The sequence below is a fragment of the Cervus elaphus genome, chromosome 33 (genome assembly GCF_910594005.1).
Source record: "Cervus elaphus chromosome 33, mCerEla1.1, whole genome shotgun sequence".
Taxonomy (NCBI): domain Eukaryota; kingdom Metazoa; phylum Chordata; class Mammalia; order Artiodactyla; family Cervidae; genus Cervus; species Cervus elaphus.
In genome coordinates this window covers 9,662,496-9,685,996 of record NC_057847.1, presented here as the reverse complement: position 1 = coordinate 9,685,996, position 23,501 = coordinate 9,662,496, and the positions used below count along the sequence as shown (strand labels likewise).

Sequence of the window (23,501 nt, the reverse complement as noted above, 5' to 3'; positions counted from 1 at the left end):
GAAGGCGACCCTCCTGTGCTGTCTCCACGACAGTCCTCAGCCCTGGTACCACCTGGTCTGCCCTGCTGAGCTGGCAGGCTGGTTGGGCTTAGCAGGCCCAGGAAAGTCATTCTGGGGGTTCCTTTTCTAGAAGGTTATGTAAGCAGTCAGTACTTAACTGGTCAGCAGAGACCCTCTCAAAGCAGGGGTGGGCACAGCTGACCCTGAGAGGCTTTGCAAACTGCCCACCAACCACATCCTCACTGTTGCAGGGAGCTGCTGTCACCAATAGGCGTCAGAGTCAGGAAGATCCTCTGGAGAAGGGAATGGCTACCCACTCCAGTATTCTTGCCTGAGAAATCCCATGGACAGAGGAGCCCGGCAGGCTACAGTCCATGGAGTCGAAAAGAGTAAGACACGACTGAGCAATTAACACTTTCATGTTCAAGTGCATGTAATGATTTAATCATAATTCTGACAATATCTTTATCTAGAGGTCAGTTGCCATTTTTGTCTTCTCTGAAATTTTTATCACTAACAGAGGCAGGATTACATTTTTTTTCCTTCCCCAAAAAAGACAAAAGGGGTGGGGGAGGGATGGAGTAGGAGTTTGGGGTTAGCAGATGCAAACTACTACACATAGAATGGATAAACAACAAGGTCCTATTGTATAGCACAGGGAACTATATTCAATATCCTGTGATAAACCATAATGGAAAAGAATATGAAAAACAATGTATGTATAGATATGTACAACCGAATCACTTTGTTGTGATTCAACATTGTAAACCAAGTATACCTCAATTAAATAATTTTTTTTTTTTAAAGAGTTAAATGACAGAGATCACCAAATGGGATTTTTAAAAAAATCCAGCTACATTCTGTTTACAAGAGACATATCTAAAACAAAAGGAAGACAATATGATTAAAAGTAAAAGACTAGTGGGGAAAGGGAATTAATAGACTTAGAAGTGCCAGGCAAATAAAATAAAGTTGGAATACCTAAATCACTGTCAGATAAAAACAAACTCTAAGGCCCAAGTACCTGGAGGGATCAAGAGAGTTACTACATGATGATAAATGGGACAGTTCACCAGAAAGATAAAATAATACTCAGATGCACCTAATAAACATGAACTGAAATTGCATTATGCAAAAACTGACAACTCCACAATTAGAGTGGGAATTTTTAATACACCATTCTTAATGATGGAGAGGCAAACATTAGGAAGCATACAGGTGTTTCCAGCAGCACAATAGCAAGCCTGGCATGATAAGACAGATACGGAGCCCTTCATCCAGCAAGCATCATGGAACATTTTCATAAATTAACCCTGTATGAAGCCACAGAGCAAGTTTCCACATCATACAGTTGTTGCTTAATCACTAAGTTATATCCCGACTCTTGCAACCCTGTGGACTGTAGCCTGCCAGGCTCCTCTGTCCATGGGATTTCCCGGGCAATACAGATCCCAGTACTATTAAATTAGCACTTTAAATAAAAGGTTTGCAGAACTAGAAGACATGGCAATGGGTGGGGCTCGAAGTGTCTGTCAGGATCTGCTCCCCACCCAATCCCATCCCACTCGAGGGAGGGATCAGGGTCCATTCTATACCAGCACTGCCTCGGCTGTGAAAGAATGAGAAAGCCAAGCACAGACACCCTCGTCAGCAGGTCCTGTCTACACTGTCAGCTCAAAGGCCAGACCCAGCTCTGTGGACAGGAGCGGTGACTGAGGAGCAAGGACTTCCCCTTGGACTGTATCTTTCCCAGTGAGGGTGCCATGGCTGCAAACAGCAAACAGTGCATGGCAGGGACCCCCACATTCTCCTCCCTAACCCCAGACTGGGGGCTACAACCCTCGACAGACAAGTGCTGGGGGGGTGGGGGGGCAGCTGCCTTCCAGAGCCTCTCAGTGGAAGCTTGATCTCATCCCCCACTCAGAGTCTGCAGGGTCCGGAGACCAGAGCCTAGCTCGTCACCTGAAAAAATCCCCACACAGGACTGCACACACAGGGAGGAATCCCACACACGAGGGTGGGAACAACAGGAAGTTAGGCAGGAGGTTTAGAATCTGGCCGGGAGGAGAACAGGGAGTGTTTCTCCCCAGGCCACTCTTGCCTGCTGAGACAGACTGCATGCTGTCTATGCAATGTGTATCTCTATAAACAAACCCACCTCTTACCTATTACTCTGTCTCTCATTGAATTCTTCCTGCCCTGAGACACAAAGAACCTGAGCCTCAGTAAGTCTAGACCCAGGTGAGTGATTCTAATTAAAAGACCATTGGTTCAAGTTCCAATCAGATTTAGGCTGTGTTCAAGTCCTGGCATGTGGGCCCAAATCCCCATATGAGTCATTTCCCATAGTTATGGTATTACAGAAGCATTCTTTTTAAAAATTTATTTAATTATAGTTGATTTACAATGTTAAGTTCTGCTGTACAGTGAAGTGATTCAGTTATACATATATGTACATTCTTTTTCATATTCCTTTACATCATGGCTTATCCCAGGATACTGAATACAGTTTCCTGTACTATACAGTTAATTCTACATCCCCAGCCTTTCTCTCCCTCACCCACCCTCCTTGGCAACCACAGGTCTGTTCTACAGAAGCCTCTAATGTTTCCTCTTCAAGATAAGAAGTTGGAATTCTGTCCTAACATGCAGTCCTGATGCAGTATCAGAGAAGGTATGTTCAAGCACTGAATCTGTAAGTATACCAACGCTTCCTGGCCCAAATGCAGAGGAGATTATGGGTAAGTCCAAGGGCAAGACACCATATGAGGCGTGAGAATTCAGTGCCACTGGCTTCTCAACAGCTGTTACTCAAAAAACAAACAACAAAAAAGGCAACTCTAGAATGCAAAAGTAATCTTCTCACATTACTTTGCAAAAAGATTTCAAAGCTTCCCAGGACCAAGGAGGCCAGTCTATTACCAAGATCGCCTGAGAAGGGATTCTTTCCTCCCCTGCCGTCATCCATGGCCCACAAACACCTGCTGTGTGTCGGTCTGGTGGCTGGGTGAAAAACTCCAGGCTCACTTCCTGTTAACAAAACGCACGTGGATGGGCTCCCCTGGCATCAGAAGCCCATGGGTTTTTGCATGAACAGTTTTAGTCCAAGGAGACGTTTTGATCTCAAAATGTTGAAGCAACTAAAAAGAGAAAGAGAGAAGGGTTTTAAAATTGGGATAGCAGAAGATCTGCAGTACCTATACTCTCATTAAAGCTCCAGCTGCAGGAAACCAAGGGAACAAGAGAGGTGAGAAACAGCATCATGTCCTGCTCGGGAGTCTGGCACATCCAATGATAACTGTGAGGTCCGTGGAACCTCACATGCCTCAATATTCAGGCAGAATTGAAACTGAGTAGGATTTTGTGGGGTTCCTGGGCACAAAAGCCTTCATGTCCCCCATTTCTTGCTTGAAAGAAATAGGCTTCCTTAGGCCTCCTTGACCTTCCCTGAGTTCCAAAGAGGGGAATCACCCAGTTCCTAATTAGTGAAGGAAGGGGATGCAGAGACAAGGGAGGGCAGTCACAGTCCTGATTCCTCCTCAAGGGATACACATAACAGTATATTAGAGCTCTTCTGCAGAAGTAAGGACCCACCTAGGTGGAAGAGGGTAAACTCAAGCTGAACACAAGATTCCTGGAGCACCGCCCTGTCAACTTACCATCAACCAATCAGAAGAAAGTCATGCAACCTGCAGCCTCACCCCAAATTTTGCCTATAAAAGTTTCTCCCCCGAAACCATTGACTAGATCAAGGGTTTTGAGCACAAGCCACCCATTCTTCCTGCTTGACTCTGTAATAAACCTTTTACTGCTCCAAAGTCTGATGTTTTGGTTTGTGTGACCTCACTGTGTGTTGGGCACATGAACTTTGCTTGGTAACAAAATGTTCAAATAACTTATATTTTATTAGCCAGTTCAAAATTCTAACTCTATTGGTTCCACTGGAGGTCTAGAAAAAGAAGGAATCAAATGAGAAAGGAGAAAAGAACAAAGTGAAACTGCCAGGTTTAGAAGCTGCAGCCGCTCAGTGGTGGGACACACACAGCAGCTGTCAGGAGGAGGCAGAGCACCCAGACTCCATCCATTACTGTCCTTCATTTAAGTATTCCTCGTTTGCACCTTGGATTCCATTTCTCACTTCTATGGTTCCAAAGCAGAAGTGGTCCTATCTCTCAGGGTGAAACTGCAAAGTATCTAAATGACCTGCTTTAAAGAGCACCTAAGTATCCATCAGCCTCAAGCACTAATCTCCCCATCAACTGGCCATGGCCTGATTTTCAAAATCACCTCTAGGCTTAGAGGAAAAAAAGGCAACCTCCTCTATGGACCTCTCAGAACTGCACTGCTCCCTGGAGGGGAGGCAGGGCCTGGGGACAGTGCGGAGGGAGACTAGCCACTCTTCCCTCCCCAGCTCCGACCACCTAACAGGGCATAGGTGCTGGAGAACCTATATCATCACGTGGGATGCAGAGGCTCCAACCCTCTCCACGCCGACTCTCCAGGCTCGTCTCCCAGGAAAGCAATAGTATGCACTGATGGGTCCTCCAGGTGAGCTGGGGCAGAGACCAGGCAGGGAGCAGGGGTGCAATGAAGACACAGCCTGAACTCCCCCCTGTCGTTAGGCAGCCAAGCCGGATGGCCTGCAGTTAGGCAGATCTAGAGAGTTTTGGCGTCGAGACGCTGTCACCTCAACATCTAATCTCTGACTCTTTGTTCTGACCTCACAGAATTGCTGGCACATCCCCCTGTGGCAGTGGGAGGACTCACACGCACATCTCACTCTAAGGCCAACATCCCACATGGATTTTCTACTTTTCTGAATGGCAGTACATGCTCACTGAAAAAGTAAAACTATGCATGAGGTATAAAAGCAAAAAAGAAGGCCTCCGTTCCACTTCAAGACTCCACCTCCCAAGGAGAGGAGGTGTATCTTCCAAACATTCCCTGTGCAATATGAATGTCTTGTTCCTGATTTTAAGAAAACATGTTATTATTGCAGCATTAAAACCAATCCATCCTTTCCCACAGGCCACAGGCACAGTCTCTGTTCTGTTGGGATAGACACTATTTATTTGCTGAAGGAAAGCCCTTCCATTGTTGTTGTGCTAAGAGATTTTCTTCATGAATGGATGTTGAATTTTATTAGTTATTTTGGGAGATGGTCATAAAATTTTGTCCTTTAATTTCTCCCATTGTGATAAATTCTATCCTGAGGTGGGCCATCCTTGCATTCCTAAACATACTTGGTTTGGTGACAGGGCATTTCTGTAAAAAAAAAAAAAAAAGAAAAATAGCTGTTTGCAGTCTTTTCTTGATTTAAAAATAATCATTTACTGCATTTGTAGGTATGCCTTTTTTCTCTTTCCTGTGCTGTTTATCTGTGCCTTTTCTTTTTCTTTTTTTCTCTTGGCAATAACAAATAATGATTTTCCCTCACTATACTTGCAGTAGAAATGAGAACTCTTGAAGCAAGAACTTTATCAGGTACACGAATATGCTAACAGAAGCAAATAAAGCCTCATCACCACCACCAAACACGCCGTTTCTGACCCTCTTCCCAGCGCACCCCTCTGGGCCCTCAGCCGGCCTCTTGCCCTTGGCATCCCCTGTAACTGTCCAGGCCACCAGAGGCAGGAAGCAGTGAGCTTCCCGCCTGCTGTCTGAACGGCTCTCAGCAAGCAATGAACTCTGCCTGTCAGAGATGTGCCTGTGGAGTCCACAGCATCACCGAGGGAGCCAGCGCCTTCCCAGTCCCTGGGAGCAGACAGCGAGAGCAGGTGTGCAAACCCCAAAGGCTGCCACCCAGACCCTGTGCCGAGACCACTTTCATCCCTCACACCCCCAAGAGGCAGGTATCTGGCCCATTTTGTGGGTGAGGAACAGGCTCAGAGAGCTGCAGAGTGGCCTGCCCCTGGGGTCGGAACCACAGCCTGGCCGCAGTGGGCCTGGAGCCGCCATCCCCTCCGCACGGACCTGTCTCCACCTGGTCCACCTGTGAGCCTGGCTGGTGTCTGTGGGGCCCATGGTCGGAAAAGACACAACTCAGCCCTGCTGAGCGGCAGCCCCTCGCATGCCCATAGAGACGGGATGACCGCGTGACGGCCCAGCCACCCCCGTCCACACCAGCCGCCCCTGGCAGTGGCCCCTCACCTCCTCCAAGCCTGCCTCCCCATGCCAACCACCCAGAATCCCCGCCAGGCTGGCCAGGCTGCCCCGTCCCGTATCTTCTCTGATGCCATCATCTGCAAAGGCCCCAGTCCCTGCATGTTCTGCCCCCGGCTCCGACAGCCTGTAGGAAGCACCTCAGTGATGCGTGGGGAACTCCAGGTGGGAGGCTGGACCCCCGCCTGGTGCCCCACACCCACCACGCCACAACAGTGGCAAGTGGCTCCCACTCCCTGAGACTCAGCTTCTTATCAGTGAAAGGGGGACATGGGTCCCCAGGCCATCCCCTCACGCTTCCAAAGCCTGGAGTCAACGACAGTAGCTCCCGAACCTTGGGCCAAGGTTTTCCGTGGCAGGCTTCACCAATCTGTGGGAAAGGCTAATGGGTAGAGTTTTCTCCACTACAGGTTTTCTTTTATAAAATTTCCTTCAGACGTTATTTACCTCCTGCCGCAGCCTGAACTCAGATTCTCTACGAGCACAAAAGTAAACACTTGCACATTTAGAGATTAACGTGTAAGGTTCTCTCTCACCAAAACCAAGCCTGCCTGAGGTTTTGAAACCCAAACAAGCTTGAGGACCACCTCCCTGTGTAAAAGACTGATTCACATAACATGAGGTGATGAAGGGGCCTCCGGGGGCAAGCGTGATATCCTCCCGGTGACGGTGACTGTGAAAAGAGTGACCAGCTCAGAAGGGAGGAGCCTGGGAGGGCGGGACTTGAACAGCATACACCGGGGTGGAGCTGCCCCCACGCCCAGCACGTGCATTTTCTTAGCCTGCGTGCAGCCCACAGACACGGCCATCAGAATCACCTGGAACCCACCCCAGGCCCACTAAGTGACTCTGTGTGGCCGGGAGCTCCTGGTGACAGGATGACCCACGGTGTGAGAGGGCCACTCCTGGACGCCTCCCACGCACCCGTCTGCCGAGCTCCCGTGGAGCACTCGGCTCCTGCAGCTTCCAGTGCCCTCCCACACCCACCCCTCCCAGGTCTGCCCACGTGACTCCAAGGAGGAACGGAACGCGGACAAGCCAGGTGGCCGTGTGACTGGAGATGGCTACTGCAGGGGGAGGAGGGGGCGTTTTAACACATAGACAAGATTTAACAGGAAGCTCTTAACGTTTTCAAAATTCTTTTTCCTTTTTTTCAGCCTAAGTCTTGATCCAGCTGAGCCCAGTCACCTAGACCGAGCCCACAGGCCTCTGAGCCCCCAAGTCTTACCTGGATCACGAGCAGGTGGATCTCTAGCTCTGCAATCCTCCGCCCGATGCAGCTTCGAGCCCCATAGCCGAAGGGGATGGACCCAAAATTGTCAACCCTGCGCAGGCTTCCTTGCCGCAGCCAGCGCTCAGGCCGGAACTCCTTGGCCCGAGGGAAGTTCGCATCCTCATAGGATGTGGCATAGTGGCAGAGGGCCAGCTGGGTCTGTGCAAACCATAAGAAAAGGAATAAAGAATGGAATCCAGGGAAAGCAGAGCAGAGGCCATAGCCCTGGCTGGACGGACCCTCCAGAGGTGCTCTGGGCTGGGACAAGCCATGTAAGGGCCCAAGAGGCCATGCAGACCCAGGACAGTAGGTCCCCCTCCAAAGCACACCCCACCCTGAATGAACCTCAACGCCGCCACAGAGAAGGCGGTTCAAGTCCTTCAGAAACTCCCCCTGAGGGACCTACTGCTTTCACAGAGCCTCCAGGGGAGGGAGGGTGGAATGGTCATATGAGCTACAGAAATATCTGGCTTTGGTTTTGCCAGAGCAATTTCACACAGTCCACCTCTCCTTGCTCCTAAAGCCCCATCTTCATCCTAAAAATACATGCAGAAGAAGAAATCTACAGATATTCACACAGGAACAAGGACATCCTAAACGTGGAAGCAAATTTCCAATGCAGCCTCCCTAGCTCAGCCAGCCCCACCGTGTCCACCAGACTCACGCCTCTGGGAATCAGATACCCTCCAACAACCAGGTCCTCTTGGGTGACCCGGCCATTCCCCGGCAGCACTGGAAACAGCCTGGAAAGAGCCAACGGGGACCAGAAAGGAGTGGTAACTTTCAGAATAGTCTCCTAAACATTTAAAAATCTGGATATAATGCCATTTTCATTTTCTAAAAAATAAATGGGAAAATCTTGCAAGGACCTTTGTGGTCCTCAGAAGGACCCAAAAAAGCCTCACACAACATTGTAAAGCAATTATCCTCCAGTTAAAAATAAACTTTTTTAAAAAGGTCTCACAGTCAAAAAAGATCACAAAACACAAAGCAAAGCTTCTAATGTGCTATTATGCTCCCAAGAGGAATAATTCCGAATTTCTGAAATACATGCATGCATGGGAACTCTTTATCAAGGAATAGTTCATAGGACTCAGGGTTCCAGGAAATAAATTCTGAGAAATTTACTTTAATTTTCAGATTCTCTGAGAAGTGACCTATGAAAACTCTGAATATAATTTTAATTGACAAATACCAGTTAACATACACCTGGCTTTTTTTTTTTAAAGATTAAATAGCATGCTAAAGATTGAGGATGCAATGTAACTTGAAACACCATTATCAAGTCAGGTTTAAGAGAATTATTTTAGTGAATATTTTGTGAATAACCTTTGCTCCTTGTCATGGCATTTCCTCCATAGAGGAAGTCAGGATCCTGACACTCCCAGGAGGAAGAACCTTCACTGGTAACCTAATCCCACCTTGTCCCAGGGCTGCCCAAGATCACATATCCCTCACGCTCTGGCCTTTCCCGTGTCGGTAAAGCCTTTTCAGGGGGGCAGATGAGCCTCACTACTCGGTGTCTGCAACCCAACTCAGAGGTTCACATGAGACCACAGGATCTTGTAAACACATATGGTAACGGGCCAAACATCCCAGTACATTTTCCTGATGATCACTCTGGTTCTGTTTTGTCCTTCAAGAAGCACACTGGGAAATGGCTGGTGAATCGAATGTCCAGAGTGAGTGCAAAGTTTGCGCATGGCTCTACAGATCTTCATGGGCACTTCCCTTGAAGCCCAGTGATTCAGGTTTCACGCACCCGATGCAGGGGGCACACGTTCAGTTCCTGGCGGGGGAACTCCACGTCACATGCCATATGGTGTGGCCACAAAAAAAGAGTAACAAAAATCTTAATGAAGAAATGAATATTTCCAACTGTAAAACAGAACCTCTCTCTCCCACTCTGCAAAGAGCAGAGAGGAAATAAAATGGTCACGAGTCCCTCCTTCCTAAACATTTCAGCCACCAAGGGTCACTGGAGTATTGGTTTAGGACCCAGTTTTTAAGTCAAAGGCACAATCATTATGAGGAAGAATCAGACTTAATGGACACAGTTTTTGACATGAATGTTGGTGAGCCTTTTACCTCAAGGTTTCCTTAAGCAGAGCTCGGACCAGCGGGACTTTGGGGACGTCTGCGGCCATGGGAACATGCTTTTTCCCCAGATTCCTCACGATCTCCCGGTACAGGGCCTGTTGCACTTCTGGATGCCTTGCGAGGAGGTACACTGCCCAGGACAACGTGAACGATGTCTAAGAAAGAAACCGGCAGACACAGGCACGTGTCTTGAATGAAGCCAAGGATTTCAGCAGCAGGAAACACTGGACATGAAGTCACGAGAGAATAAGTGCAGGTGAAACTGTCAGGGCATTGTATGTCTTACCCAAGCAGAAGACAAGTCCCCTAACTCCTCCAGATACCTTGGGAAAGTAGTATCAGCTATGGGATCCAAGTGCTTTTTTCAATAAAGAGCTACAGGAAACATTATTTTAGAACTTTTAAAAAGTCATTAAAGAGTGGGAATTCCCTGGCAGTCCAGTTAGGACTCAGCGATTTTCCTGCCGAGGGCCCGGGTTCAATCCCTGGTCAGGGAACTAAGATCCTGCAAGCCACATGACGTGGCCAAAAATAATTTTAAAAAATCATTGAAGAGCAATTCTCCTCTTCACTGGGGTCTGTGAGCACATAGGAATGCTGGTCAAGCCTGGAGGTTGTGCCTAGAACTTTCTGCAGGCTTCTTTACAAGGGTCACTTGGGTTTTGCTAGGAAGGGCCTGAGGCTGCCCATCAAGCTGAGAACAGCATGCCTCAGGCCCGTGGCTGGGCTAGACCTGCTCTCGTTGCCCTAATCTAGAGGAGATGCGGGAAAGTCCGGGAGTGGGGGTGAAGAGGGGGTAGTCATGGGTCTATTAATGGTCCATTCATCATTCCCGTGTGCTTATTAAGCAAACTACCGTATGAGGATTGGATGGCATTTGCACAAAGCAGTATCACTGTTTCTACCACTGCTTAGATTGAAGACTGAATTTCTGGTTATTGAGAATAATTCTATTCTATGTCCTAGGTTCCAAGATTTTCACTAAAATCAATACTATTATCTACGTAACTATATTTCACTTGCTTGTAAACAAGGACATTCCACAGTAAAGAGCCCTTTCTTTCAACTAAAAAGACCAACTTAAGTAAGTCATCGACATTGTTTCCCTCCAATAGATATTACGAATTTTTAGAGGATATAGTCCATAAGTATTTATAGGACAAGCTCTACTGTAACACATAATATAATGCACAATTTCCTCTTGTCAATGGTAAGGAAATAAATTAGATGCTTCCTATCAAGAGAACAGAAAATTTCTATTAAAATCACAGTTTCATGGAAAAACCAAATGTGGTATAGCCATACAATGCAATACTATTCAATAATGGTTGTTGTTCAGTCACTCAGTTGTATCTGACTCTTTGCAAGCCCATGGACTGCAGCACACTAGATGTCCCTGTCCCTCACTATCTCCTGGAACTTGCTCAAACTCAGGTCCATTGAGTCAGTGATGCCTACTATTTAAAGATAAAAAAAAAAAAGAATAAATATCTTTATAGGCAACAACATGCATGAATCTCAAAAATCATTTCACTGTGTGAAGGAAGCCAGACCCAAAATATATACCGTATGATTCCATTTATATAAATTTCTAGAAAAATGCAAACTGATGTACAGTGTCTGTTGTTGCCAGGGGTGGGAGTATGGGAGGGATGGACTGAAATGAGGGTGAGGAACTTGCAGAGATGATAAAAATGTCCAGGATCTTGATTGTGGTGTTGGTTTAAAAAATGATAGCATTTGTATTTATACTGTATCTGTCAACAATCTGTATCGAATTGTACCACTTAAATGGACGCAGCTTGTTGTGCACAAATTATGCTAAACAAAGTTGGCTTTTTAAAATAACATTTTTTTTTTTTTTTTAATGAGCATAACATTGCAAGCTTTTGTCTCCTAAGTTTCCTTCAGGTAGGAATGGGTCCTTTCTGCACCCCCACCTCCATCATGTGGTGATACTCTTAGTTACCAACAGGGGGCAAGAGTACCACACATCTGAATCAGCTTAGGGCTGGGCTGTGCATACCAACATTCGTTCCTCACTCAGAGCCACTCTGTCACATTCACACAGTTAATTAAAATTTTCATTGCTGGAACTGACTGCATTGATTAGTTTGCATTTCATATATATACATTTTGTTTTATTGTTGAAGATGATCCATAAGAGTAATGAATTTACGTGAAGTTTTTCTGCTTTTACTTAAGTGACATCATGTCACTAAAAATGTCAACCATAGGTTTTTTTCTCCCTCTAAAAGGGAGATTCATGCTTTCCTCAAGCCCAGGAAGCACTCGTGTGAAGGAAAAACCTTGAGGTAGCTTAGCTGTTTCATCTTTCCCCCCATTAATTGAAGACAATAACACCTACTTCAGAAGATTCTGTGGGAACAGAAGGATACTTACAGACATGCACAGTCAGTCACCACATTTACTGCTTAATCTTAATTATTTCACGCAACTGACTTTTCCCCCACATTACTGAAAGCCTGGCCCTGCTTCATCCTATGTCACCACTTTCTCTTTCAGCATCCCTGGAGCATCCACACCCCATCAGGGAGCCCGTGGTAACCCAGTGTGCAGGTTCCACACTTTATCCATGCCCAGCAATCACTCAGAGACACACGCCTGCACGTGGACAGGGGCTGGGGGCAGTGCTGGTTTCACTGACGTGAACACAGGACACTCGCTTTCCTGCACCTTCTTTTCTCACTTAGCCAGAGGGTACAGAGCTCCCTCCAAATCAGTGGTCAGTGCTTTGTTTCATTCTGACATTGAGCTCTCCTTGGTCATAGTATATTACCCATCTGCTACACTGATTGAATCTATTCACTCAGGTTTTATTTTAAATTGATACATACACATATGAAAGCAAACTGCTTATTAAACATTTCTTTCTTTACGCTTCCTTTAGCAGGTTAAGTTATGCTGGCCTTATCAAATGAACTGGGGAGCTTTCCATCAACCAGAATATTTTTGAGTGATAAATAAGAGGGCTTTTCATGTCTGTGCCCTCTGCATTTCTGATATTATGAAACAATGGAGAAATGTATGGCAAATCAGGATTTTAAACGTTAAAGCGTATTATTTAGCACAGGAGCTCTCGTTAATGCTCTCTGTGACCTAAACAGGAAGGCAACTCGAGGAAGAGGGGATACACCTGTACGTGTGGCCGATCCACTTTGCTGTAAGCAGAAACTCACAGGACATTGTAAAGCAACTATACTCCAATAAAAAAGTTATAACATGTTTTTAACAAATTGTTACTCTGTGTGCATGATAGTGGACCTGGGTTATGTTCTTTACAGAATTCACTGTGCACCTTAGTTTTACATTTTACATATATTTAAAAAAAGGAAAAGTGGAGTTTTCTTCTGGAGACGTGCAACAGCGAAGCAGACATTCAGCTAGTACAAACAGGCTCTGTCCTCTTAAAGCATCTGCCATCCGTCGGACTGCCTAGAAAGGTCCTAGACCCTGGGCGTTTTGCGTCTGTTGAGAAGGAATGAAACGGGAAAGCTCACTGTGTCTACACCGGCCAGCAGCATCTCGGTCATGTTGGCGTAGATTTCCTCCAGGGTCAGTTCCCGGCTGAGGAAGAGGTAGGTAAGCAGCCCTCCTCTCACTCTCTCCCCTCTTTCCATCTGGCACCTTATGTCCCTCAGCTTGTTGTCAACATGAATTTGGCCTGTTTGAAAACAGTATTTCTTTTGAAAGAAGTTTGGTTAAGAATCACCTCTTCAAGTGATACAAATGAACTTACTTACAAAACAGACTCACAGAACTTACAGTGGGGGAGGGCGACTAGGGCAAGATGGGAGGATAGGATAGTTAGGGAGTTGGTGATGGACATGTACACAGTACTATATTTAAAATGGACCACCAACAAGGACTTCTTGTATAGCACATGGAACGCTGCTCAATGCCATGTGGCAGCCTGGAAGGGAGCGGGATTTGGCGGAGAATGGATTCATGTTATGTGTATGACTGAGTGCCTCTGCTGTCTACCTGAAACTAACAATGCTGCTAATCAGCGATACTCCAATACAAAATAAAAAGTTAAAAATAAAAGAATCTCCTCTTCAGTCTCAATTCCCTCTTCATCCCTCCAATAACTTCTCTCAATTTTTGGCAGGTTCACAGGCTAGACAAGCCCCCGCTGGTTTACTGCCAACCTTGGAGCTTCATCCATATGCTTGTTTGTGTAAATGAATAATGGTTGGGAACTCCCCTCTATTTGCAAGGTGGGATGCTGCTGGTTCCTGAATTGTTGAATAAACCCAACTAGGTACTTACATATACTCCAAAGAAAGAAAGATAAATATCTCTTCTTTTTGTAAAATAATCTATAAAGTATTTGCAAATGTTCCTTTTTCTAATGTAATAGCCAAAAATGCTGTGGAGTAACAAGAATATAGATTCTTTTTTTCCCACTGTGCTTCCAGAAGGGAGAATGAATGAGGGAAAGGGCTGAATTACAGCAGAAAGATGCTGGCATATTATATATATCAGAACTTATATACACAAATGAGGGGATTCCCTAGCAGTCCAATGATTAGGACTCCAAGCTTTCATCCAAGGGGATGAAGTTCGATCCCTGGTCAGGGAACTAAGATCCCCACAAGCAGCCCAGTGTGGCCAAAAAAAAAAAAAAAAAGTCAAATGAATGCTGACCTCCAAGACACTTCTTTCAATGTTAATATTGTTCTAAAAACATTGTTCTAGACATCTTGGAAATCTTGCATTTTGAAAATTCTTTTATACTAAAATTTTTAACCATATTGGAAAACTAATCTTACTTTGTTTATCTCAACTTGGGTTGGAACAAAATGGTTTCTCCCAGCTTGTTTTCACCCAGTAAGCAACAAATGAATTTGTCTCTGTCCAAAAAAACTGCCACTGAGAATGTTTCAATGATTTAAGCAATGACAGAATGATTGGACTAAAGACATCATCTCCCATAGACAACACTTACTTGCACCTATCCCTGCAAGCATGTTTGTTAAAATTAAAAGAGTTTAAAAAGGAGAAATCAATCACATTACTTGTGGTCACAACCCACAGGCTTTTTGCTCCTACAGAAAACCAGGCTAAAAGTTCTTGAGTCCAAAGAGCACATAACTTCACCAGGGCATCCCCTGCAGTGATCCCACGGTCTTGTGTGAGTGTGAGACACACATCCAGCAGGGAGGTCAGGCCCACCCGGCTCCACAGAAGGCGCCCCTACTCTTCTCTTACTGAATTCGAAGAGTCCATCCCAGGACCTGCAGAAGTCTTGCCAGGGTTTGGGGACGAGCAGGCGGAGCCTCCTAGGGAGGGCACCGGCGTACATGGAGGTCTTGAACGTGCAGAACATGAGCGCCAGGGCCTCGATGTAATCCACGGTCGCCTGCGGGATGCTGTTCTCCAGGCAGCCCAGACGACTTTCATAAAGGATGGTGGCCACTCCTGCACAGGGGAAAAGTTACAACTCTTCTTCTTCTAGATTATCCACAGAATCAACATGAGATACCTGGCCATAAAAGTAACTCCCAAAGTCATCTGAGTGCCTACCCCTGAGGTTCTCCTCTATCGGGTTCTGATCCTCAGGACGTTGTGAGTTTGGTGAGGACTGACCCTCGGCTTCACCATGCCCTCAGTTCTGCAGTCTGTTCAAGACCCATGAAGCAAAATTCCCAACCTTTCAGCCAACTGCTTGACTTTGGGGAGTTAAAAGGTGGCTCTTCCTGGCCACACATCAGGGAGCCCCAGACCCGAGAGCTAAGGGGGGCAGAGGAAAAGGCCTCCAAGAACCAGGGAAGAGCAGGATTTCTCAGCATATTTACAACTCACTTCTCTGTTGAGTTTGTGACTATTTTTAGAGAACATTAGTGCCAGAACTTTAAAAAGTTAACTTAAAAATTAAATTTGAAGCAAGCTAAACTCATTTTTTTTTCGTGGGAAACCTGGACTTCTTGGTGGTCCAGTGGGTAAGACTCTGCACTCTCACTGCAAGGGGCATGGGTTTACTCCTCAGCCTGCGAATTAATAGTAAAAGTGGGAAATCTCATAGAATTCTCCAAAAACTCAGGTTCAGAAAAAAAAGTGTGGTATGCTACCTTTTTTTTTATTTTAGTAAAAAGAGGACCCACATGTATTTCTTTGTACATATATAAAATATGTACAAAGAAACTGGTGACCTAGCTGGGTCAGGAGAGAGGGCAACTTTTCCATGAGTACCTTCTGGGTTTGATTTTTCAACCATGGGAATGTACTACCCATCTAACAAAGATTTTAAAAGCTAGAGTGATTGTAGTACACACCCTCTCAATTTCTGCTACGTCTTTTTAAGTTTGGCTGTGCCAGGTCCTGGCTGCTGGACGTGGGATCTAATACCCTGCCCAGGGATCAAACAGGGGCTCCCTGCATTAGGCACGCAGAGTCTTACCCACTGGGCCCACCAGAAAAGTCCCTCTGTTGCTTTTTAAATTGTGCTAAAACAAAATACGTAGTAATTAGGAGCAGGGTTCTTGAGTTATAGAGCCCTGAATTTGAAACAAAGTCCCTGCCATTAAAAATGGACAGTAGTTTTTCAGTTTCCCCATTTGTAAAACAGTGGTGGTCAATCTGGTTCCGTTAGCACTGTAAGGATTACACATACACACATACGGGGCTTAGCACATTGGGACAGGAAATGCTCAATGATAACAAACATATTTTGGCAAACGTCTGTTCTTCCATCTTTCCCACCACCTGACTTCACTTCACCTTCCATTGAGTATTTGAAGAAAAGGTCATTGATGTTGGTCAGTGTCTCTCCATCTTCTGCCTGGCTCTTGAGGAAGTAGATTCTTTTAATTAAATCAGCAATAACTTGGTTGATTTCTCCTGCAAAAATGGCCACATCTTTCGGTTTCAGAATTCTTTGTCTCAACACACTTCTCATCTTGAGCCACTGTTCACCCTCCCTAGAATAAAGTGAATTCCAAATAATCTTACTTATATCAATATACTGGGAAGGAATTCAGAATATCTCTGCAAAAATTTCCTAGCAATAGTCAACAAGATCTGCCAATCCAAATGGAATAAAGATAGGCTAGACACTGCAAAGAGAGGGGAGTGATGGTATTACTCCCCGGCTCATGTATAAGGACACACGTATAAGGACAAACAAGCAAGAACAGAATCTCTAAACTAATGGGAATTGGACCAGGGGATGGGCAGATGCTCTGTGCTCTCCTCCCTGCTTGAGGCTGTGCCAATTCACTCTTGGAAGACACAAAGGTGTATAAAAACAAAATAATAACCCTAGCAGTTATGAGACGGGAACATCACAAGGCAATAAATGCTGAAGTTCCAGAGACCCTCCTGGAGGTCTCCTGTAACAGCTCACCACCCTCACCCTTGTCCACAGATGGGCTCTGTGAGCTTCAGCCACCTCGGTGGTCATCACGTGGACGCCTAAAGCCATGAAGTGTTGCTTGAGAGAAAGTTTCTCTCCATCACTCGGTCAGTGGGACCTCCCGCCTGTCCCTGCCATCAAGTCTCTTCCCAGAGGATTTCAGGAGATTTCAGGAGACCACACAAGAGGCTCTTCTGAGACTGTTCCCCTGGGAGTTCTGTGTTTTATTAATAGCTGCTTTTAGGAGCCCAGCAATTCAGGGAGGAAGTCTCCCTGGGCTCCCTGCTCCTGCTGAGGCTCAGCCTGGCTCCACATACTCACGCAGAGATAAGGCCAGTGGATCTGCCCCGCAAGTCTCGGTACTCCTGCCAGGACCCCATGTTGGCTCTCTGGGGCAAAGCCCCCTCCGCTCGGAGCACCTGAGCCACCAGGTCGCGGTCTGCAACAGACACTACAAACTGAGGACCGAAGTGAGACTTGAAGATTTTCCCGTATTCCCGAGTGTGCTTCTGCTGCAATACCAAGGAGAAATCAGAACAGTAAAAAAACAGACAGATACAACACACCTTCAATACAGACACTCCCGGGTGTCAGGCGAGCAGAACCCTGGGGCAAAGGGAGGCTCCACATCATACAGGCCTGATCAGAGTGGCCGCTCTGTTTGTGGCTGTCAAGGGGGAAAGGAGTGGGGAGGGACAAACTGGGAGATCGGGGCTGACGTGCACACACTGTTAAATATAAAATGGATAACTAATGAGGACCTGTTGTATAGCACACGGAGCTCCACTCAGTCCTCTGTAATGGCCTGTGAGGGAAAAGAATCTAAAACAGAGTGGGTAACAATAGACATCTAACTAAGTCACTTTGCCGTACACTTGAAGCTAACACAGCATTCTAACTCAACTATACTCCAGGAAAAATTAATTTAAAAAAAGAATGGCCACTTTAAATATTCTGGAGATAAACATATTTTCACATCATTAATCATATTCACAGAAGTCTTCTTAATTCTTTAAAGATGTGTATTTAAAAATAGCTTAAGTGTGTGAAGCAACAAGAGAGGATTAGGGGTATAGACAAACTAACTGCAGGGTCTAAATTGTCCTCTGAGTCAAACGGGCTCTGCCAGCTCCTTTCCCTTAGGCCCTCAGCAGCCCACCCAGCCTGCCCCTTTGAAGAAAGCTCCCTGTAGGCAATGTGTAATGAACCTGTGAAAATACCTACAGCAAGAAAATGAAAGAAAAGACACCCAGATTAGAAAGGGGAAAATAAAGCTATCACTATTCACTGATGCCATGATCTCACATATAGAAAAATCTAAAATACCTGCTTTAAAAAAAAATCAGAACTAATAAACATGTTCAGTAAGCTTACAGAATATAAGATCATATACAAAAATAAAATTGTATTTCCATACACTAGCAATGAATACCCCAAAAATAAAATTAAGAAAACAATTCCATTTGCAAGAACATCATAAAGAATAAAACATTTGGGAACACAGTTAATAAAACAAATGCAAAACTTACACTCTGAAAACTACAAAAACCATTGAAAGAAATTAGAAAAAACATACTTAAATGGAAAGATGATCCATGTTCAAGGAAAGAAAAACAATATTATTAAGATGGTAATACCTCCAAAACTGATCCATAAATTCAGCATAATGCCTATCAGAATTCCAGCCACTCAGAACAGCAAACACAATCTTAAAAAAAAGCAAAGTTGAAGGCCTAACATTTCCCTGTTTCAAAGGTTACTATGAAAGTACTGAAGACAGTGTGATGCTGGCATAAGGATGGGCATCTAAATCATTGGAATAATTGATAGCTCAGAAATAAATCCATACATCTATGGTCAACTGATTTTCAACAAGGGTGTGAAGACAATTAAATGGGGAAGAATAGACTCTTTAACAAATGATGCTGGGAAAATTGGATAATGACAAACAAAAAATAAGGTGTACGCTAGTCTCACACCACATACAAAAACTACCTCAAAATGGACCAAAGACCAAAACATCAGTGCCAAACCCACAAGACTCTAAGAGGAAAACACAGGGATAAATATTCATGACCTAAGATTTGGCAATAGCGTCTTAAGATATGATACCAGAAGCATGAGCAACAAAAGAAAAAAACAGATGTTTGGACATCATCACAATTTTTAAATGTGCTTCAATTTTTAAATGTCTTTCACTACCAAGAAAGTGAAAGACAATCCCTAGAATGGGGAAAATATTTGCAAAGTACATATGAATAAGAGATTTGTGTCTAAAATATATAAGAAACTATTACAACCCAACAGAGAAGAAAACAAATAACTCAATTAAAAAACTGGGCAATTATTTGAATGGACACTTCTCTAAAGAAGGTCTCAAAATGTCTAATAATCGCATGGAAGAAGCTCAACATCATTAGTCACTAAGGACATGCAAATCAAAACCACAATGAGATATCTCTTTGCACGCACTAGTATGCTTATAATCAAAGGACACGTAATAACAAATATTAGCAAGAATGTGGAGAAATCAAAACCCTCTTGTACTGCTGATGGAATGTAAAATAATGCAGCTACTTTAGAACAGTCTATACAGAGTTACTATTTGACACAGCAATTTCACTCTGAGAAATAGACCCCAAAGAAATGAAAACATGTGTCTGCACAAAAACTTACACTGAATATTCCTAGCAGCATTATTTGTAACAGTCAAAGGCGGGAACAATCCAAATGTCTATCAGCTGATGAATGAATAAGCAAAATGTGGTCTGTCCATACACTGGAATGTTATTTATCCATAAACAGGAATGAGGTGCTGATACACGTCACAACATGGGTGAACCTTGAAAACATGATGCTCAGTAAAAGAAGCTAAACACAAAAGACCACTTATTATATGATTCCATTTATATAAAATGTCCAGAATAGGCTAATCTATAAAGATAGAAAGTAAATCATCAGTAGTTGCTTAAGGCTGGGGGAAATGGAGGGTTGGTGAATAACAGCTAAAGAATACTATATTGTATTCTTTAGGGTTTCTTTTTTAAGGTTATGAAAATGTCCTATATTTGTTTTGGTGATGGTTGTGTACTTCAAGCAAGAGAACTGTATGATATGTTAATTATATCTCAACGAAGTTGTTAACAAAAAAAGAAATTACAATAAACGTAAATGAGTTAATCTTTCCAGTTAAATAACTAAGGAAGGAAGGAGGGAAGGAGAAAGGATGAAAGATAAGTACCCTCAAGCATGGCTCAGCATGACAGAGGCAGGGCTGAGCATGGCAGAAATGACTACATTTCTCTTTGGCATCTGCCAACGTTTCTTATCACCCCAATTCTCAACCACGGAAATGGCAGGCCAGAGAGTCTGTCATCTCCACTCTGCTGCTCTCAGGGAGAAGCTGCTTGCTTCTTTATGGACCTGGTTGAAGTCCCACTGCCTGGAGATGAAGACACTCAGACTCAACTGGGATGTGTCAGATGCCAAAGGATCACTCGGCCTAACATACAGGTGACCCCAGAAGGGTGTTTCTCCAGGTCTCTGATAGGATAGCTGTTACACCAAGTACTGGGAGAGGGGCCATTCATCAGGGAAATCCAGCTACTGAATGGGCACAATCAGACAAGGGAGCAACTGAGCAAGGGGCAGAAAGAATTAGATGAAGGACACAAGTTTATGGCCCTTTTAGTGCTGGGCCAGGGGATGACAGTCAGCCAGACTCAGTTTGTTTAGCCAGCTGGAGCACAAACTCTGGAGTTGGCATCTTGGGTCACAGATGTGTGACCTTGGGAAGTTAGGTTCCATTGTGCCTCAGTTTCCTCATCTGCAAAGTGGAGAAATAATAGAAATTACCTCCCAGAGAGGACTTAGAACTGTGCCTGGGCAACCATGAAAAGAGTTCTGGAAGTGTTCATTCTTCTTATGTATTGGTGACTATTACAGCTTACAAAGCCCTTCCACAGCCCTGATCTCATGGCCTCACGATAACCCATGGGATGGATGACGAATGCTAGACGTCTGAACAGAGGAAACAGCAGGCCAGAGACAATAACTGATTGGCCAAGACTCCACAGGTGTTTGCAGATCGCTGGTATGTAACATAGGACCTTCGCACTCTGTCACACCGGGCACCCCGATCACTGTCTGCTCTGCCACTAACTAGCTGTGTGACCATGGCCAAGACTTTGGGTGTTTGCCACATGTAAACTGACAGACCTGGATCCTATAGATGGATGCTATGATCCCTTGTGAGCTGGCATTCTGTGATTACAAGTCAAGTGAAAGGAAACTGGAGTTGAGATAACAGAATAATTCTCTTCCTCCTTATAAATGCAGTAGGGGTAACCCAGAGAGCCGAAAGGGTTATACTAGAACCTTATCCAGTCTAGAGCAACCTGTATTAAACATGCCAACAAATAGAAAACAACAACAAAAAAAATGTTTTTATCATATTTGAAAACTATCATCCTGATATCTTATGTTCAGATTCCACATGGAAAAGAGAGGAAATCACTTTTGACCCCTAGAAACACTTCTGGGAAGAAATTGTGTAGGGCTCATGTGGCAGATGGCAAGATGTGGGCCAAGTGAAATTTTGTCAAATTAAAATTGCTCCTCTTGCTCCACAGTCTTTTTTCCATCAATGAAATTTCTGCTCCTCCAACGTAGCCCTGGCCTCTGCACCATCTGGTAGGTTCCTGGTTGAGGGAATGGGTCAATGACCAAAACCCAGGGGTGCGGTTACAAAGACTTCCTCTGAGAAGTTTCTGAAGGTTGAATGGTAAGCTTTGAACAAAAGGAGGGGAGTGGTGGGGTGGGGGCTGTTCTCGGAAGAGGTCAAAAGGCCCAGGTCCCAGAGATGACAGCCGGCGCTGGGGCGGGCAGAGTGGGCAGCAGCTGCCGCGGCGAGGGAGGGAGACCGGACCTGCCGGCCTCAAAGGTGAGGGTCACCTTGCAATGAGAGGCTTGAGGCGGGCCTGGGAAGGGCAACACTCTGGGTCAAGGTGAGCCACCGTAGGATGAGCGGGCTCCCTTACGCTCCGCCAGGGTTGTTGGACCGGTTGGGTTCTTCCTAAGGCCCTGCCCAGCCCTGGCTTGACGCCGAGATTCAGGAACCTTCGTCTGTCTTCTCATCTCTTAGAGGTTACATAACCCGGAGCCTCCGAACCCCCGCTATTTGGGGGATTTTGTTTTTCAATTATAAAACACCAACAAAGAGGACTAAAAGCATGTGCAACATGTCCTCGGCCGCGAAAAGACCCACCGGGCTCCTCGCGCACCGCGTGGAGAGACGGTCCTCTTGGGCCTCCCCGGGGACCGTCGGGGAAGGCCCGGCGGCTGCTGCCTCCCTCCCTACTCCGCAGGCCCGGCCCGCGACCTCTCCTCTGACGCCCCTCGGGTCACTCAGAGCCCCCGCCCCGGCGCGCCCCCCGGGGAACCCTTCCGGGCGTCTCCTCCTCGGACGTCCCGCCTCCATGCCCCCTCCCTAGGTCCCCTCTCCGGCGCGCTTCCCGGGATCCTCTCCCCGGGACCCTTCCCCGGCGCTCCCTCCCCGGCATCCTCTCCCGGGGTTCTCTTTCCGGAGCTCTCCGGGCTTCCCTCGCTGGCGTCGTTCCCGGGTCTCCCTCCCGGGAGCCCTCCCGCCGGAGAGAGCCCCCGCGCGCCGCTACCTGGATCTCGTGGATGCGGCTGAAGCCGTCCTTCCCAAAGAACTCCACCAGGTTGGCGAGCGTCCGGGGCCCCGGCATGGCGGCGAGGCTTCGGGGCCCCTGTGCCCGGCCCCCGGCCTGCGACACCCCTGGCCGCCCCGCTCCTTTGTCCTCGGCCCGCGCCCGCACCGGGAGCCCGGAGCCCGCGGGCCGGGGCTGCCCAGCGTCCCAGCCGCCCAGAAGCCCGCTCCGCCCGGCCGCCGGGCTCGGACGGGCTTTCAGGATCCGCTCCAGCAGAGCCATCGCGATCCCGTGCGTTGGTCGGTTTGAGCAGTTTTGTTTCGAGGGCTGCTCTTTGAGGTTACTCTGTTCCGTTTTAACTTGTTCGATTGGCGCTCCTTCGAAGTACTACGGCCTGGGCATCAGTTTACACAGACTTTTATTGAACGCTCCCTCCCCTAAGGCTGGGGAAAACGGGGTGGTCTGTGATTAGGCTGCAACAGAAATGAAGCGATTATTATTTTTCTTCACATCAATTCATTAAGCGTTCCTTAAGACCTCAAAGTGTTAAGGTCAATCCCACTTCCAAGCATGGCCAAAAACAGAAGTCGACAGAGATTTTTTGCATTATTTCCATCCTTAAAAATTACTATAGAGAGTTGAGGAAAGAAAGCTAATTTGCCCCTTTTGTATTTTAGAAACTGTTCTTTGTGATTTCAAGTTATGCAATTATAGTTCGATCCGAAAATGAGAACAAAAACGCTAGATGACTTTGCGATCGCTCACAGTATTGTAAAATGGCCACATTATTATTTTAGCACAAGTTTTCATAATCAAAAATATGCTGTCTCTATTGATGGTTTTATGGGCCTCCTTAATTTTATCCCAGCACACAGTACAGACTGGAAGTGCTAGTGAGGACCTGTGGTGAGGGGTG

At 45.8% G+C, this 23,501-nt stretch overlaps 1 protein-coding gene across 3 annotated transcripts; it reads right to left on the bottom strand.

Annotated features, from left to right (window-relative positions):
• Positions 1 to 587: 587 nt before the first annotated feature.
• On the bottom strand, positions 588 to 23,189 carry LOC122688634 (cytochrome P450 27C1). Of its 3 annotated transcripts, none has more exons than XM_043894766.1 (9): positions 22,586 to 23,189; positions 17,235 to 17,425; positions 16,280 to 16,479; positions 14,771 to 14,980; positions 13,057 to 13,220; positions 9,524 to 9,690; positions 8,119 to 8,178; positions 7,391 to 7,594; positions 588 to 3,140 (listed from the first exon to the last, which is right to left on the bottom strand). In XM_043894766.1, the coding sequence occupies exons 1-8, from the start codon at positions 22,865 to 22,867 to the stop codon at positions 7,414 to 7,416; spliced, it is 1,455 nt and encodes a 484-aa protein (XP_043750701.1). In that variant the 5' UTR covers positions 22,868 to 23,189; the 3' UTR covers positions 588 to 3,140; positions 7,391 to 7,413. The 3 variants fall into 3 exon arrangements, with proteins under 3 accessions (XP_043750701.1, XP_043750702.1, XP_043750699.1); XM_043894764.1 differs by having other exon boundaries at positions 590 to 3,140; positions 8,100 to 8,178; positions 22,586 to 23,182; XM_043894767.1 differs by lacking the exon at positions 8,119 to 8,178 and having other exon boundaries at positions 22,586 to 23,187.
• Positions 23,190 to 23,501: the final 312 nt, after the last annotated feature.